The sequence below is a fragment of the Micrasema longulum genome, unplaced genomic scaffold (genome assembly GCF_059751315.1).
Source record: "Micrasema longulum isolate JH-2025_06_02 unplaced genomic scaffold, ASM5975131v1 h1tg000798l, whole genome shotgun sequence".
Lineage (NCBI taxonomy): Eukaryota > Metazoa > Arthropoda > Insecta > Trichoptera > Brachycentridae > Micrasema > Micrasema longulum.
The window spans coordinates 36650-55971 of NW_028277990.1; the positions used below are offsets into that span (position 1 = coordinate 36650).

The 19322-nt window shown below is 30.6% G+C and overlaps 1 protein-coding gene across 6 annotated transcripts in view; it reads left to right on the forward strand.

Moving 5' to 3' along the window:
• Nucleotides 1–235: 235 nt before the first annotated feature.
• Nucleotides 236–19322, forward strand: part of LOC148278986 (transcription factor Sox-14-like) — a 104174-nt gene continuing 85087 nt past the window's right edge. For 4 of the 6 annotated variants that reach the window (XM_088230605.1, XM_088230606.1, XM_088230610.1 and 1 more), the window contains exon 1: nt 253–702. In XM_088230605.1, the coding sequence (XP_088086731.1) occupies nt 698–702 (5 nt within the window). In that variant the 5' untranslated portion in view covers nt 253–697. Of the gene's footprint in view, nt 703–19322 lie in introns of all 6 variants that reach the window. The other 2 variants (XM_088230607.1, XM_088230608.1) reach the window with 2 other exon arrangements.

Consider the following 19322-nt stretch of genomic DNA (forward strand, 5'->3'; position numbering starts at 1 on the left):
TTATTATTATTGCTTCGGGCATTAAACTGAAACATATTAAGTACCTAAACAGAAAAAGGACAGGCGAGTTTATCATTTCGCTCTTTCTTGAGCATTTTCCGTGCAAGACGTGCCGCCCGTTGAAAAAAATGTTCGGAGATAATCGGACCAATAGCAGCGGGGAATAGAGCCTTGCGGGCGCGGCAAATGCTCCTATTGGCTGAGCGGCGATCCGCGCGCCACCGCGAGGTTTATCACTCCATTTGATGGCAGTACGCCGCGGCTCTCTCCTTAGTCCGTTCCGATACGAGCCACCATTGTTCACGGCGGTGACTGAATTAAAATTATTACGGTATTATCAAATCATTACACCAATTAACTTTCACACACGGTGTAGATGTCAGCGCGCTCCAGTATGAAGTGTGTCGTCAATTTTTCAGTTCAGTTCCCTTGTCATCGTACTTTAGTGATCTGTCAGTGAGCGCGTGTTTTTCAGTGAATCAATTTGAATAACCCATTTTTAATCTTGGGATTTTGTTTACCAACTGTCATTGAGTTGAACTGGGAAACACTTGTGTGACTTCAAGTACGGGACAATATTCTGAAGTTTGACATACTTATTACAAAGTTATTTTTTTATTATTGGAGGAATTTATTTTGATAAAGAAGAGAACTAACCGTGGAGCTGGATCTTCACCAAAGGGCCAGCGGCCACTTTATGAGGTTTGTTATTTTTGTATAAGATATATATTTGTTTTAATTTGTATTTTATTAAAACGAAACATTGTGCGAGTGGTTGCCGTCGCTAGTATCATATTAAAAAGAACAAAAATGTCTAAAACTTTACTTTGTAACTGTTGTCCGCCTCGTGGCGTGCCTGGGTGCATGTATTGAAGCACTACGCTAAGTGTAAATTACGGATTCAATACCCAGCTACTCCAAACTGAAAAAAGTAGGTATTTTCTATAATTTTTACTACCTACAATATTAATTCATTCCTATGGTCGGGATTTGCATGTAATTAACGTATAGCATAACGCTGCCACTGGTGTTTCAGTTGTACTGCCCAGTGCACCATTATCCGTAATGTAGTGGTTGGCGCGTTTGGCTACAATTGTTGAGATCCTGAGTTCGATTCCTACCAGGGTAGACGTGAAATAGTGATCTGAAAGATGGCTGCACACTGAAGTTTTTCAATGCTCCTGGACTGGCTCCAGAAGCGATAAACTGATCACCTTACCTTCCGTGTAACAAAAATGATCTAGATGCTGCAATTGGATTGCCAATGCAGTGCCCTATGCAACACTGGGTGCAAATAGGGAAATGATAATATTCTACCATTATGTACAAATATGAATAGGTATGATAAATCTTCGTGTGGAATCGCAATTATTATAAGTTACAATTAATGGACGTATTTTCATATTGTTTTTTTTTCTTTTAACATCGAGATAACAAAATGTAAGTATTGAAAATAATACCTACAGGTCGATAAGCTCCTGCCTAGTGGATAAAGTAACTGCTTATGTTTTATTTATATTATTTAAACACCTTTATGTCATTGTATATCAAACCCTTTACAAATTCAAATTAATCAGTTTTGGGAGAGTTTTATCATCATTTCATATCATAAACGCGTGGTTACTTAATTAAATAAATGTTTACTTCTTTTGGTTTTATGCTAACATAATAAAGAGCAACGTCAAACCGTAATATAAAATATAATCAATATGTTGACATTATATGTATACAAATACTACATTCCTGTAGGAACCATTTAATTGGGTGCAGTTATAACATGATAAAATGATGTAGGTAAATATTGTTTTTTTTTTTTTTTTTTTACCACAACAGGCCAAAAGGCCCAGTTATAGTGGTGAATTACATCACAGAACACCTAGGCTTGAGAAAAATCACATTGATTTTTTTTGTGTTCTCACCGGGAATCAAACCCGGATCCTACCGTGCGTGAGTCAAGGGTCTTGTCCACTACAGCACGGAGGCCGCCGTAGGTATTACTTAATTACTCACCGAAATAAACCTCTGTTACACTTACAACTCATTTACAAAACATCATCATCACGTCACCCTCCTATCAGCACCCAATGGTGCATAAGGCTTTGAACCGGTACTCACGGTAAAATTTCATTTCATAATTTGTATTAATACTCGTATTCGGTTTACCAAGGCTAAATTGTATGTCTTTACACTAATTCCCGTAAGAAAGAACCATGAGTTGCGCTTTGTCACGCCCCGTACCCCATCTATAATAAAAAAATTTAACCCTCTAATGTCGGATTAATCAATAATTATTGTCTTCTGTTTTTTCCTATTAATAGGAGTAATGCTGTGCGATTTTTCATATTCATATTATAGTTTTTATTTATTGTGACAGCTCCGATACCAGTTTAAAGGGAAAATTCTGATATTGCCGTGTTTTTTTTTTAATATCTTGTATTTTCATTTTCTTAAATATTTTTACTATCATAAAGCGTTGTTTTTAATTGACTTTTAATGAAAATAAACACGGTTATATGAATATTTAATAACATTGATAGTACAAAAGTAGGTAGGTACAATGTATTAAATTATGTTAGGCTGAGATGGGCATTATCAACAAAATCAAGAAAGGCGCTCCGCGCTGGGCTGGACATCTAGAGCGAATGGATAGCGAAAAAACGGCAATTTTTAAAAATTTGCAATGCGATTTTTGATGGATGCAGAAATAGAGGAAGACCAAGAAAGGCGTGGCATGATCTTATACAACAAATACCTGAAAATGAACATGTCAAAATTCGGAACAATCGGCGCTGGTGCATGAGAAGATGTATGAATGTAGAGGAAGCAAGATCTGTATGCAAAGATAGAGTGATGTGGCGTTCTATTCTGTCTTCCTGGTCTTAGTCGTCGTAGCAATAAAGGTTTCAGCTCTTTAACTTCACTAAAATCAACAGATGAAAGAATCGAAGAAATATGGAAGTTCAAACATAGGCAAAATGGTGAATGTTACACAGTGTGTAAAGTGGCCACTTAAACCAGCCAATGACAGATCACAAGCCCTGTAAATGCCTTGACCTCCATATTCCCTTATTTAAGGTATTCTCCATCCCTGTTTTAATTTGTTAATCTTAATGACTCTCGAGGGGGTGAAATCCAGTCTTTTGTCTACGAACATTTGGACAAACTCAAATATTGTAATAACCAATTTATATAGACAAATATACCAAATTTCATAAACAGAACACACATTTTACCTATTTGTCTTGATCCACTTGTGCATCCCACCTCCACTATCCATTTCTTAATAGCAATTTTATATTGTGAGTACTTACTATTTGTCCTTATGGATAATGGAAGTAGATTGTACACCGTATTAGATGACAAACGTATCAAAAAACGTAAATACCTATTTGTATCTATTTATTCATTCCTTTCCCTACATAATGGTGCATATGGCAGTACATTGGTACATCAACCGCAGCATACCTTGATCATTTTATTAAGTACGTGAAGGTATAATAAAATGAAAAGCTTATTATACTATAATATAATACTGACTATTTTAAATCAAACCGTTTGAGCAGGTAAAAAGAAATTAAATCAATATGCCCATTCTTACAAGTGTATAAACGGTATGTGTATATAAAGTCTTTAAATAAATAAATAAAGGTAAAATAATTCATTAGCCTTACTCTTCAAGTGCCAGTCCGGGAACTACGAAATATTTTAATGTAGAAACATCATTGTAAATCAATATTTTATGTCGAACACGTCGGGAATCGAATTCGAGATATCTTCAACTTGAGGCATGATAGATTAGCATTTTTTTTTTTGCACCACAACAGGCCAGGAGGCCTAATTACAGGGGTGAATTACATCACAGAGCACCCAGGCTTGAGAAAAATTACATAAAAATGTTGTGTTCTCACCGGGAATCGAACCCGGAACCTTCCGTGCGTGAGTCAAGCGTCTTGACCACTACGCCACGGAGGCCGCCTAGATAAACGTGCTGACCATTCAACGGCGAAATTACACCTTCACTCGCTAAAAAATTTTTATGCTGCTTTTCGATGGTGCAGTTGGCTTTCTGTAAAATCTTCTTTTTTTTTTTTAATTATTTTTTTTTTTAATGTGACATTACGCCTTCATCCATTCATCGTCGCGTTGGGGAAATAAGGTTCTATGTAGATTTATAATTGTTTGACATGAAACTTTGAAACAAAGACATTGTTTTATCTCATATGTTTTATTAAGATTGTCTTAATAGACTTAAGGATTTGTTTCGTTTTTTGTTAAAATTTTTATGCAGATAGAACCGTAATTTGGAAATAAATTTAATAAAAGTTCAATGAAAAAAAATATTTTTTTAGATAGAACCTTGTTTTTTCAACGCAATGTCATGTCTTCAATTGTATAATAATTATTTATTGTTTTTTTAATGTTTATATAATTCAAGCACTGATTTCATTATTGTTTCTTCAACTATTAAATAATTAACTAATAAAAGACCAGCAATGAGTTTTGTGTGGTTTTGCATCAATTTCAAAACACATATTTTATTTGTACATACAATCAACTAATTAAAGTTAATCACAAGGAAATAATCCACTACACAGTAGTCAGACTAATTAAGTGCAATATGAACCAATTTAATATTTCACCATAAAAATATTTACCAGCAGGCAGCAATCTGTTCCATGTTCAATGCTATGGTATTTGGCCCTTTGGGCCTCATCTAATCAGCCTTCCGGGCCTCAGTTGATGGCCCCTCGGGTCTTAATTGGTAAGGATCTCGAGCATTTTAAAATATCGCCCCTTTTGATTTTGTTCAGTGCAAAATGTGAAACAGAAGAATAAGTCACACAGAATAATACTATCGAACCCGCAGAAAAAATACAAATAAAATATTTTCAATATCTACTGAAAAAGTTCGGTTCTGGTACAAGTAGCTACTTTACACACTGTGTAACATTCGACTAAACTTCTATATGCCCTCCACAAAAATGTTTTCCCTCTTCGTTGCAACAAATATACATCTAAATAGCCCTCTAGGGAGGAAATCCAGCCTGTACAAACATTGGACATACTCAAAATATTGTTGATCGAAATACATATTTATTGTATTACGTTTAAAATCAGATTTTTATTAAATTTATTTAATAAAATGGCTTTCTCAATTATTATATACATCCAGGTGTATAAAACAAGAGTCAAATATTCTGTTTTACGTCTATGTATTTTTTGTCAAAGTTTTGAGTTCAATCACGACTATTCACTTCTATTCTATGTGCATAGCTGTGCGTCGCACTGAAAAAATGTACAAACCGCCCAACTGTTAAAATATTCATACGCACAGAACACGGAAAAATTTCCAAGAAGAGATTTTTTGTACATTCAGACAATTTCAGCGGGTCTTTCGATATTGAGACAAACATAATATACGCAATTAAATACAAATAACTATCAAGATTAATATATCACCACTTGTAGACTTTTATTCCCGTAGTTCATTTCCTAAATTTATTAACGCCTACCTAAAATTCGGTATTTTGGTATTTTATTTAACACGAGATTTTTTAAGCAGTCTGTGTTTAACGACTACTCTTTTTGATTGTCATTTCTTTCTGCGTGTTCGAGGACTACTGTGGATTTGCGTCATTTAGGAACCATTTAATAGTAATACATTCAAGTTTTCTCTCAAACATAACCTTAATACACGCGTCACGTATAATGATGGTTTGGTAGTATCAAAAGTATGTAATAAGTATGGAAATAGAACTCTCAAATATTTAGTACCTAGCATTTTTAATTTATTGCCGAAAGAACTTAAATTTAACTCAAATTGTAAAAAGAAAAAAATAAGAGAGTGGCTACTCGATCAAAAGTTTATATATGAATAGTAGCTTATGTGTAAATATTTTAATTTTTTATATATTTTCTTGTATTTAAAAAAATATATATTTTTCATTTTTTATAAACATGTTGTTTATTCTGATCTTTCCGTCTGTCAATTTTTATCAGTTATTCATTGTTTTTACAAATGTAAAAAATATTATTAATTTAGTATAAATATAATCTTCACCAACAAGCTACAGAAAGTGGATTGGTGGGATTTTAGTTTTAGTAAAAATAAAACAAGTGTTTTTTTTTTAACTGTAAAAATGTAAAATTATACTATTAAAGTAAAATGAATCTTTGTTTGATTTCGATGATGCAATTCCATACAGAGATTACGAGAAATTACTAGTTTTAAGAAATGGCTGATCAAAATTTCGACAGTTATAAATTGATTTCTAATGAACATTAGTTATTATTTACATCGCCTTAAATTAAGTACATATGTATTTATTAAAGTGAAATATACTGACAACGGTTATTAGTTTTAGGAATGAAGATGTTATGCAAATTATCACAATGTTTCAATTTGTTAGAGAGCTGAAAGATTGATAAATTCATTTATTTCCTAATAAAAACATTTGTCTTAACAAGAGAAAAACAATATTGTTACGAATTATATCTTTGTAGAATGAAAAAGAAGTGTTTTTAAAATACAATGAATACTTGAACTCAAAACTTCTATTTTTTAAGTTATCACTCTACGGCAGTGCTCCGCAACCAGTGTGCCACGGCACACTAGTGTACCTTGACCCTATACAGGTGTGGCGCGGTCAAATATAATATTCTTACTAAATAATATGCTCCAGCAGAAATTTGATTACTGTTTTCATTCCATTAATACGGAACAATACGATTGGATTCGATATCCTTTGGCAACCAATGCAATAAATTATGCGAAAGTACTGTCTTCAAATTAGAGAGGAATTTATGACGGGACGTTATAACTTCACTTTGCCGAAGTTCTATTAAATTTTTTCGTTAAGAAATAAAATTTTCGTATTTCCGACAAAGCCATTTTAAGAGTACTTCCACTTTTGACGAAATATTCACGTGAGGAAAGTTTTTCAACCCTTGTATTAATTAAAAAGGATAATCAGTCATACTTTAAAGGTCTTGGCAAGCATTTCGGGTTGCGCTGTCAAATATCGACCTGAATATAAAACTTCCGTGTTCATTGAAATTTTATATTCAAATTGTATCAAATTAATATCTATATATTTTAGCTTCTGATGTGCCGCGGAATTCTAGGAAAAACTTTGGTGTTTCGTAGGTGAGAAAAGGTTGCGGAGCGCTGCTCTATGGATCTGATCCATTGATTTATAAATTTATCTTATTATAAGGGATACCTTAAAATTTATAATAATAAGCACTAGATTTGTCAATAAACGAATTAATCTCAACGCGTTTGCCTTCAATGCAAGAGGTCTCGAGTTCCCGGTAAAGTTGGCTTTTTTTAATCACTACAGGCCACGAGACCCAATTATAATGGTAAATCAAAACAGAGACTCGAGCTTGAGAAAAAAAATATTCAATTTTTGTGTTATCACCGGAAATCGAACTCAGAAACTTCTGAGCGTGAGTCAAGCGTCTTAACTACACCACGGAGGCAAGACATGAAACATTTATCTAAAAAGAGTTTTCACAATAGAATACTTCAGTCCCTGGAGTAGCGACTGAAGCGTAAGACTAATCATCTTACTTTCATGTAACTAAAATTATCAATATATGTTTTATGCCAATATACCAAAGCAAATATAATAGTTTGGAAAGGGAATAATGATTGTTGACTCTGTATCGTTGGGTGTTTATTTTTTTATAAATACATATGAAACGTACATGAAACAAAGGAAGCATTTCAAAAAATTAAGTTTTGAGATAAAACGTTTTTAAATTTTCAAACCTTTTGGACATTCCCTCACAACCCATTTAATGTTAATAGCCTTTACTGTTTTATACCATCTTAAATGGTTTTCAGTCATATTTATGTATAGCTTTATTTCCAATATTTAACTGAGACTATCTTGTTTAGTTATCTCTCAAAGTATAGGCTGTGTGTCAAATTTTACTAAACAGAAATGTAGATCTCGTGAAGTGCCGTCAGATGTAATACTATATTGGTTCAAAACGCATAAAATTTACATTCATCTTTTATATCCTGTCCCTTTCATATGGAAAAAAATACATAAATTGCACAATTAGAAAATAATTTTTCACTCGAGATTACTAACTGCTACTTTGAAAAGCACATAATATTTTCACATTTATTTACATTATTGTCATGGACAACTTATTAAACTCATTTTTTTGTAATACTTCGGAGACGCTTTATAGGATGATTTATTTATATCCAATCATTCAAGTTTGTTAGGAAAATATCGCTGGAATTTCATCGATTATTTTTTTAGAAACAAAAAGACGAGTCATCCTTATATCTTTAAATTTGAAATAACCACTAGATTTTCCACGTCAGTTTAAAATTAGTTAAAAAAATAAATGCATAATGATACAACTAATTATTTCCTTGGTGCAATGTAATATTCTAGTTATGAAATGTTTCTTTTAAAGTTGACGCAATCTTTGAATTCACTTGAAATTAAGCGGACAACCGCTGAAAATATCACGGGTAAGTTAGAAACACAGCTAAAATCGATTGGACAAGACAGAACTAATCATCCGAAAAGTTTTTTTTGCTTCTTTTCGAAGTTCAATGACAAGTATTCGATACCTCGAATATTCTTCAGAACGGCTTTAAAATCTTACTTTTTCGTCGTTGTGTCGCACGGATCGAATCCCGAATAATATATTTTATCAAAAATCAAACAATATTTTGCACAATAACCTATAGTTGTTTGTTATTTAAAATATCAAAAAAACAAAGTTTTATTTATCTGTTACTGAATAAAATTATAATACGTATGTTAATATTTTTCGTTGTAGAATTGTTTTTATACAAAATTGAAAATAGGGATATTCTTCAAATAAATTAACCAAAAACATTCTAATAGACATGAAAATAAAATAAATTATGACCGCGATTCCGTTTAAAAACAAAATCACTAATTATTTTATGCACCCAGCTGTACATCCATACTAATATTATAAATGCGAAAGTGTGTTTGTTTGTGTGTGTTTGCCTTCACGTCTCAACTGAGCAAACGATTTTATAAAGATTTTATAGTCAAAGAGAGGTAAGAAGTAAATTGAAATACTTAATTTTCATCCCCAAAATATATAATGTATCAACAACGAGCAACATTATTTGGAAAAAATTAGGCAGTCAGGTGAAATGCCAGAAATAAGCCATTTTAAATTAATTCTTCAAATTTCTTTAATTGACCTGCTTTATCTATTTTAGTTGAGTTTGTTTATTTTAGTTTTGTTAAATGATTTTGGATTTTTGAACATAATAACAGTACTACGTAACCATAGACTAACAGAACATCGTATTTCACAGCAATAATTGGAAGACCAAGCTACTTTCAATCACGATAAAATACATCATTCCATTGGGAAATTTTTTATTGATATACGACACAAAGAATTTATTATTACTTAAATAATTTCTTCCTAATAACACGTAAGTGAAACCGCGGGTAAAAACAAAACATCGGTCTTGTTCTATAACCTAGGGAAAAAATATAGGAATATGTTTGTATAAAGAAAATTAAAACCGCGTATCCTCTTAATATTAAGACATTCATTAAATTATCTGTTGAATGGTTAAGAATAAATTCTTTCCATTTCGGAAAAAGACACATTACCTTCCCAAAGAGTTAAGAAAATAACATTTAAAATATTTACAATAATCGTATAACTCAGTTAAATATCTCCCTAATGGAGCAAAGTGCTTGCTTTACCTGTGCATAAATCACTATATCAATCCGTTGCAAGAATAATATAAACGTAATTCCTCTCCATAATGCAAATTTTCATTATATAATTTTTAAAATAACATATTTTTTATGTAGCCTTATATGACCAGATATGGGAAAAAGAGTCTAAAAACATTACTTAATACGTTTACAATGTAATTAGTAATTACTAATTTGGCTACTTACTGCCTATGTATACTAAAAGCATGATACGCATGCGTAATCTTTAAATCTCCTGCTTACAAAAAGCAGTTGTTTAGTGCATGTCCAAGATTGGATACGTTGATAAAACAACAGTAGATAGTGTAGATGTAATTTATAATTATTATTTTTTGTTCATATTACATTCATACTATTGATAAATATTTAGGCTACATTATTTTATTTATGCTATTTTAGGTTAGTTTATAAGCTCTTGACCACTATATAAACATTTTATTTACATCTCATTTCATATCTGAATTTATGATAACGTTTTTGTAATTGAATAAAAATATTCGAGGGATTTTAACTTTTTACATTTCTTTGGGTATCTCATTGTCAAATTTAAACTGTTGTACAATGTGTTTTTCTGCTCATTGGTAATTTTTATTTACTGTTAAATTTAAGTAAAAGTTAATTGTATTATATTTTTAATTAAATTTAATTCCTTAAGTTTTTTATTAATGAAATACGCAACATTGTATTTTATTTGTTTTTGAAATATGATTTTAAGACTTGACTTTGATGTTTTTTTTATTTTTCATTCGAAAAGTTAATTTTGAAGTTTCATACTATTTCAATATTTTATATATTTTTTGTCGAATTTCTAAACGATTTTAAAACGTGTATTTTTATTCGACTTAATTTCTTTTTACTGTCCTCATTTAAAAAAACTCTAGAATACACCCCCAGCAACGGCCACAACCAGTCTCTCTTGGTGTATAGGTTTTCTAGATTTCTCTCAAATCAAACAAAATTCTAGAAATGTAATTGGTAATAGGTCATTAAATTTCAGTCTAACTGAATGCTTCAATTGTCGCGCATTACAAATAATTAAGATTAAAATCTACCGTTTTTTTATCAAATAACTGGATTTAACTTCCATCCAGAAAATCTGAAAATTAACTTAACTTACAATTATCTTTCTTCGCTTAGTTGAAAACTTCCAGGCCTCCGTTTTGGCTGTCAGCTCACTAGCGTTCTCCCGTGTCAGGTCTGCGTCCTGCGTCACGAACTGTTAGCAGTTAATATTTAAAGTAGACAAGCATAATCAACACTTTCTGGCGTCAAATTTAATATATGGCTCAGCCTTCAAACTTAATTACTTTTAATAGATAGTAAATATTGTCGATTTTATAACTATTTTGAATTTAAATTTAATTCAATTATTTTAACATCGGGGGCCTCACTTTAGACTTCACAGGCTCTGTTAATGCCTTAACTTGTATATTTCTATCTAAATATACTCTCCATTTCCTTTATAATACCTTTAAATAGAAAAAAATATTAAATCCATGGGGCGCTTTTCCATAATTTGTTGTAGTGTCTTATCAAAATGTCCCATCATCCCATAAAGCAAATTGCATACGGTGAACCTATCAATTACGTTCCACCGCAAATATTTATAAGATCTTTCTCACTCAATAAATTACGAGTAATGATAACATCATCACCCTCGGCAAAACGATTATCGCGGTGGTTAAGTGCGCCCAGCATCCCCTACCCTAACCCCTAACACTACCTACTACCTACTACGTATAGATCCAGATACAACCCTTATTCAGGACGCGATTTGTCCGATGGGATTTTTCTCCAACCCCTGTGATGATTTATGACAGCCCTGTGGTATAGTTAATCCCAGTGGATATCTTTTGCTTGAAAAAATATTGATGAAATAATTTTTTGACCAATATTTTTTTTTGCGCCACGTTATGGTACAAAAAATAAAAATTGATTCTCGTTTCAGTTCATTAGTTTGCAAATATTCTTTTTCTGTCAAAACTGAAAAAAATACATTTTAGTGTGTGAAATAAAACCAGAATCCTAGAGTGTTTTAAAATCGTTGGCGACTCTTGGGTGAAAATTTAAAAAAAGGAATTTAACTCAAGGTATATCGATGTTTGGTTGTATTGTTGATAAGATCAACCACGAAATTATGATTTTAAATATGGTTTCAAACTGCATTAAAAAAAATGTATATTGAAAAGCCAACAGATATATATGCAAATATAAGATAAGTATTATATTTTACTTTTCATAATGTCCAATTAGAGGCTTTCTCTTAATAAACATAATGTAAAATAGTATTAATCGTTCACAACTTGTAATATTTTTTATTATTTAATACACACAATTCACAATTCTATTTTTTATGTTTCAACTTGTTAGAGCCATCCGTGTTGTCGGGACTTTTCTGTACTTAAATCAATACATTAATAAATATTACGAAACTTAAACTAAACGTTATTAAATTTGACCACAAAGTTAATGCGTAAAATATTAATTATATGATTATATGTAGGTATTGAATAAATAAGTGGACATATCAAATTCTAATATAAAATTTCATTATATTTATATGCGTTGACATAATTTCCATTTAACGTTTATTGTAAAAAAGCAATTATTTTGAGTGTAATATGAAGAATGCCGTATAAATCTAAAATATTAATTGTGTCATTATTATTTTTATTTTTTTACACTAATATTTCACATCCACTAAAGTCATTTTATTTTATCACATCTCGCTTTCATATTTGGTCTTTTTATCCGAATTGGTTGTGAGATTCAAAAGTAGACTTATTTTATGTATACCTGTAGTTTCTGTTTTGTTTTTGTAAACGCACTAGAATGTTCGATTTTAATATTTCGTTTTTATCCACTAGGATTAAAATAACCCCTACAACCCTAGCAGCCGAGGGTTGAGACTTGTGACCTCATAGCAAAAGCAAATAACAATTTATTTTTGTGACAAATAGAACCAAACTGTGGTGCAAAGTTCAGATTTATTTGTTTTTGGATAATAATATTTACCTTCTTAAAGTTTATTAATTTTTTAAGTGTGGTTCTAACAAAAATTTAATAAATGAATATGCAAATGACTTGTTTTTACTTGCATCCACTTTATGTTAAATTATAATAACATCGTAGGCTTACTGTAATTTGATTTTGGATTATTTTTGCTTCTTAGATTCGATTCCTGGTGAAGTTGACAGTTAAAATACCTACCTAACTTACTCTGGCATCTGAAACGTTATAACATCAACATGCATTTTATCAAAATACGCAGCATTAAAAATACTGCAAAAGCTTTTTCATAACAATTAACTGCGGATAAGAGTTATTAATTATAATAACTATATACATGCGTGTTTGTATTTTGTGCATTCATATTTTGCTATAAGATCGTATTGTTACTGTAATATCCTTTTTCGTATTATCTGAGAAACAAATCTGCTCATCGACATATTTTCAATGATGGCATTTAAAAAAAATAAAAATTTAATGGACATGACCTCTTAAAATAACATATTTTATTTCTTCAAACTGAATAAATCTTAGGTTGAGAGTTGCAGATATAACAACTAGAATGTGTGTTGAGTTTCACCCTAAAATTCTTGACGGAATCCATATGCACACGACACCGCTTATTCAGTGCCAGGGTTAGCGCAAACTTTCGCGCATTCCGTTTAATTATTTTAGAACGTATATGGTCAAAGGTAGTTTGCACCAAAAAGGTCAAGTTAGTAAAAGTTTGAAGTTTGATAATTGTTTTGTTTTTGTCAGAATGGACAAAATAGATTGCTACAATAAAAATTTAAAAACATCGATAGCCAAAATGTAACCAGAGAGATATAACAATTTTTGTAAACAGAGGTCGCTCCGTATTAATTTTCTAATTCACTAATTTTATGTAGATTCCCCGGAATAAAATATGTACACTTATTTATGCAATACATTTATAATAAATAATAATATACGGACTTGTGTTTCATAATGCTACACAAAAATTACCGTGATTCCAATCCACTGTTTTTTGTATTTTTTTATTTATTAATAGAGTTTTAAGCTTGGCCAAAAAGTTTTACTTTTTTATTTTTACAAATCGCATTATTAGGGCTTTGATTTTTTAAACTTGTGTATTTCTGAAATAACTCCGCGTGTGACATCAGAGGTTCTTCTCTGTCAATTCTTCCGGTTGTTTCATTTACTGTAAGCAAACCGGGTATCCTTTACAGATCTCATGTCATTGGTTGCTTCATATGAATCAGTGACGTCGTTCAAAGTAGTGCATTTTTTTTTCGTATGTTTTCAAGAAACTTTGCCGTACAATGTAATGTTCTATTTTTTAGCGCTCAAGAAAACTTTTTTTGTATCCAATTTCCCGTAGGGCTGAAATTCCTCTTTCGCTGTATCATTTCAAAAGAAATTATAAAAAAAAAATATATCAATCGCAATCGGATGCTTGATTTGACGAATGCGCAACAATTATTTGAATTGATCTTTTTTAATCGTGGTGCAACTACAGACGCTGTGGAATTGTTGGTTAGATGGCTAACTGTGAAACTAGCCTCACCGGTTCGATTCTCGCCAGTTGCAAGTTTTTTTTTTCACAGTTGGTCTGGATGTTGTGGCGTATTTTTCATAACTTCTTTCCACATTCCCTCTTTTTTACCAGCTGAAATAGAAGCTAAGCGGATTATTTCTTTTAAAAAAATTCAAAAAATTACCTTGAATTCGCGACTTTAATGACTGCCCGGCTTTAAGAACAGGAAAAGTTTCTGTACTTAAAATTTCTTACTAAATTGATCTCATACTTTTTTATTCATTCGTTATTACCTGATATTTTAAGAATATTGATTGCATTTTTTCTATATTACAACAGGCAAAGAGGTCTGATTACATACATAGTTAAATTTCAAAACAAAACACCCAAATCTGAAGAGAAATACATTTATTTTTTGAGGTCTTACCGGAAATCTAGCAATGCACACATGACCCGCAAAACATTACAGTTTTAAAAAATTTCATATTATTATCCCTTCTTTTATTTGATTTTATCTAATGTTAGATTTTTATAGGAAAAAAAATTCTTATGATTAATCCCGCACCTTGGTTTTATGAGTCTGCGACGCTAGCCACAGGACCATAACTGGCTTGTGTTTACTCACACCGTTTTGGGTACTTCTAAATATATATTTTTTTAATAGGCCTTAAGATTTCTCCTCTTTAATTTAAATATAGTAATAAAGTATCACTGAATGCCCAAAAAACCAACTCATCAAAATATGTTTAAATGACCTCAGTGAAAAATCTAATTTCTCGGGCTATTGATTTAATTATAAATTTTGTGAAAATCTGTGCCATAGTTCAGTTTCTCGATTCTTCTTAGATCGATTATAAATTAATCAAAATTATGTTTCTGTTAAAACCTACTATTGTATACTTTTTCTTTACTGTTTATGATAATTACAGTCGTTTAAGAAGTGCCAACCCTGTTTTTAGTATAAAAGATGTAGGCAGTACAATATAATTGGTATAATTATACATTATCATTATACGCTTTTCATATAATACCTACCGCAAGTGCGTAACGATCAGAGTAATTCCTGTCTCCTGGCATTATTTATTGCACTGGCGGTGAATATTTTAAAGGTTATTATTTTACAAACACGATTATTAAAATACTTTCTGCATCAGCAAGGGATGACAATACAAAAACCCATTAAAGTGAATACATTTTTGTGTTAGGGAGTCTTAAAACTACAAGTTTTACGACAGTAAATTTTTTGCTCGCCGCACTCAAAAGTGGTTTTAATACAAAACAATTCCGAATAATTATGTTGTTTTTTATGAGTGCATATGCTAATTGCCTTTTTTTATGAGTTTTACGCTTTAAACTTGTATCGATTAGTAAAACAATGAAACTCATATTTGCGTCTCTTTCTTATCACATTCTAAGAAAAAATTGAAACTTAGTATTTTAGTTAAGAACTAATTATCAAAAGTGGATTCCATTGGTTGTAATTGATAATATTTTAGCTTCATCATTTAATTTCTTGAAAATTTTTACACCAGTTTCTAATGTAATGATAGCTTCCCTATGAAAGTTTATTACTACTTGGTACACTTTCTTAGGGAACCGAGAGTTTGAGTCTAACATTTTAATTTTATTTGTAAAGAAATGAATTTATTTTTAAATAGTTGAACAAATAAATTTTTTACACCTAGTTATACCTTAATTTATAAACAATATATATGCAAAAATCACTTCTAAAACAAAACATAGTTATAAAATCCAGACGTTTTTCGATAACACTCTATCTACCCATATGGATGTTTTTGTTTTGAAAAAAAAACATCACCATCCCATGAAACTATGCGATAGACGCAGCATTCCTAATATTTTTTGGCAACTCATTCAACGTTTTAAGTATTCTATGATACAGATTGTTCTGAGTTACCTAGATTCTTGTTTTAGGGAGTCTGAAACCCTCCCCTCGTAAGATAACGATGAATTTCATTATAACGCTGATCACATGGTCAATGACCATTCGGCCAACAGTTTATATTTCAATTAAAATATCAAAACGAATGTATTTAAAATTACTCTTTGCTTTACCGAAAGCATTTTCAGTACCTTCAACATATCATGTTGAATCTTTGTATATCTGCCACATCTCTATATCGCCCTCATTCCCCTATTCTGAGCTTTATGCTCGATTGTTTATTGATTTTCGTTGCTCGGAAATAGAATACTAAAACAATAATTAAAATGCGGCAAAACAGTTGCCTTAAAAATTGAATGACTTGTATTTAAAATAAGATTTTTTCTCATTGTATTTAAAAACTCTACCTTTTTAGAAATTTTGTTATTGATAAACTCGAAATGAGATTCAAATTTTAACCCATTATCTATTATTACTCCTAGGTATTTTATTTCTTTTACTTCATCTATATTTTCCTCGTGAATTTAATTGCATTCATTTTTGTTAATTTCTTATTAACATATTTTTACTTATTGGAACATTTATTTTTAATATATTTATAAACAACCAATAAAATATTCTATTTCCATCTTATTGTTGGCATCATCGAAATTGTTTTCAGCCACAAAGAGAAAAGTGTCATAGGCAAAAAAAAATGGCAAAATAATATTTTAATCATTTAACACTATCATTTATGTGAATAAAAAAAAGTATAAGGCCCAAAACATACCCTGTGGAACTCCTGGTTTAGTAGTGTTTTTCGAAAGATAGTGCATTTTTAAATTAAGTTTTTAGTTTTCTCACTAAAATAATCACTAAACCATTTTATCTCATTAAAAAAAGTACTTTTAATTTGAACGTATTTTACTAAAACAATTAATAACCAAGACCCTTATTGAAAAAAAAATCAACTTGGTACATAACTGATCATCTGAATACCTATAATAATAATTGATAATCAAATGTTTTCCTAATTTTAGTATTTTTTCGATTATTTTTATAAAGGTATTATCGTTTTATTTTATGTATTATATAATGTAATCATCTACATATAAGCTATATTAGGATAAATAAATAACAGTATGGTAAAGCAATAAATACGAAAAAAAAATACCAACAGATATTTACAAAGCAATTTTTGAAGGAAGATTGTCAATATAAGTATTTTTCGCAATTTATTTTCTCTTCTTTGCCATGGGGAAATATTTCTTTACCAAGTAAACTTTTTTGGATTTGGTTTCCAGCACTTAGAAAATGGTAGAAAATATGTTTACTCTCTAAATATAAATTTAATAATGCTTGGATTTGCAAAATTAGTTATTACACACTTATTTAATCAAATTGTTTTTATACTAGCTCACAGCGTTTCAATGTCATGTTTTTACGACAAAAAACGTTTGCCGAAAGAACTTTGTAAAAAGTTAATTATTTAAACTTTTATTTTAATTGCTATGGTTCTTTACTAATCTCTAAAATGATTTTAATTCATTTTAAATAACTTCCATCGTTGAATAAATAATTAATCAATGATCATATATTATCTCTTTGTACTTTGGATAACCATAGATAGATAAATGTATGTTAAATCTACCTGATTATTGACTGCATTATAAAACTGATGTATTCAAAAATTAATCATCAATTTAAAAAATTAAAAAGCAATTAAGTTTTTATTCATGAAAGTTAAGTTTTTTTTCAACCATTGGAGATTTTCAATTAAAAAATAAACTAAGTACATAATGCCTATCAATCACTTTCTTTCTAAATTGTGTCTAAAATAGCCTTTTTTATATTACCTTATAATTACAAAATAAATATGATTTTAAAAAATATTTTTCTTAATCTTAGACAAGTACTGAATATATTTTTCTTGGGATATTAATCATAAAAAATCATATTTTTATTGGATTGGCATTCACTTCGTAACACTTTAATATACATTATTATAAAAATAAAACGTTGTTATTAGTGTTACACATTTTTTTATTCTTTTACAAGAACACAACTACAGTTTTAGAAGAGCACTCCTCCTATGTTAGTTTTATATCACCCGTCTAAATTTATGTCTTAAAAAAATTGAGTTTTAGTTTTCTATATTGTTAAACTATCGTAAAATTAGATTATTTTTTATTTAAATTAGTGCTCAGACTGAACACGGATTTTCTAGCGAGTCGGGGCTAGTTCAAAGCCATGGGTCGTTATTGATTGTATAAACTGTGTCCCCGCTCTTAATAAATGTTTGTAAAATGTTTTGTTTGGGGTTCAAACTGTCAATAGGGTCGCAGTGAGTCACATCTTGCTGGAGGGTGTGATTCTATAAAATGCTGAGAACGCCCAGCTGCATTCCACCGGCAACACTACTGACTAGTTCAACTCGTTAGCGTCCACGTCTTGAACCCTGGGCAATGGGGTCACACTCACAACGGTGTGATCACAGCAGATAGCGATAGGATGAAAGGCGAATTTCTGGCGCCTCCAAACCAGAACCAACCAGCTAAGGGAAGGTAACACCGACAGAAAAATTCACCAGAGAAGGCAACGGGAAACCACTCTGGTCATCTTTTCCCAGGAATCACTATGGCGAGTACAGAGACATGCTGACAAGTCACCGCAAGGAGAAGAAAATGTTATCAATAAATAATATAAACAAATTTCATAATGTAATTCGGATTATTTTGACTTCATTGTATAATATAATATGATGATACATGCACAACATATTTGTTTATTATTAATGATTTAAAAACAATGAAATATAAATAAAAATTAATACTCCATTCTTTATAAAATTCGTTGACTATTCTTACGAATATCACTAATATTTCTCATTTACTTTAAAACAATATTCGTTATTTTAATCCCTTAGACCAGCGTACAGGAAGCGTTTTTTAATAAAATATTCATTGCAACTTTTTTATTTATTTTCTATGGGTTTTAATGTTTATGGGGCTTTAGGGTTTAAGTGTTTATGATTTATTTTGCTGTACTCATTTATTTTTAATCATTTTTTCCTTGCACGAGTGCTTTGAATTCGTTTTTTTTTAAACTTTTATTGACGCTAAAGCCATTAGATGTACGAGTATCACAAGCACAATATAGCACA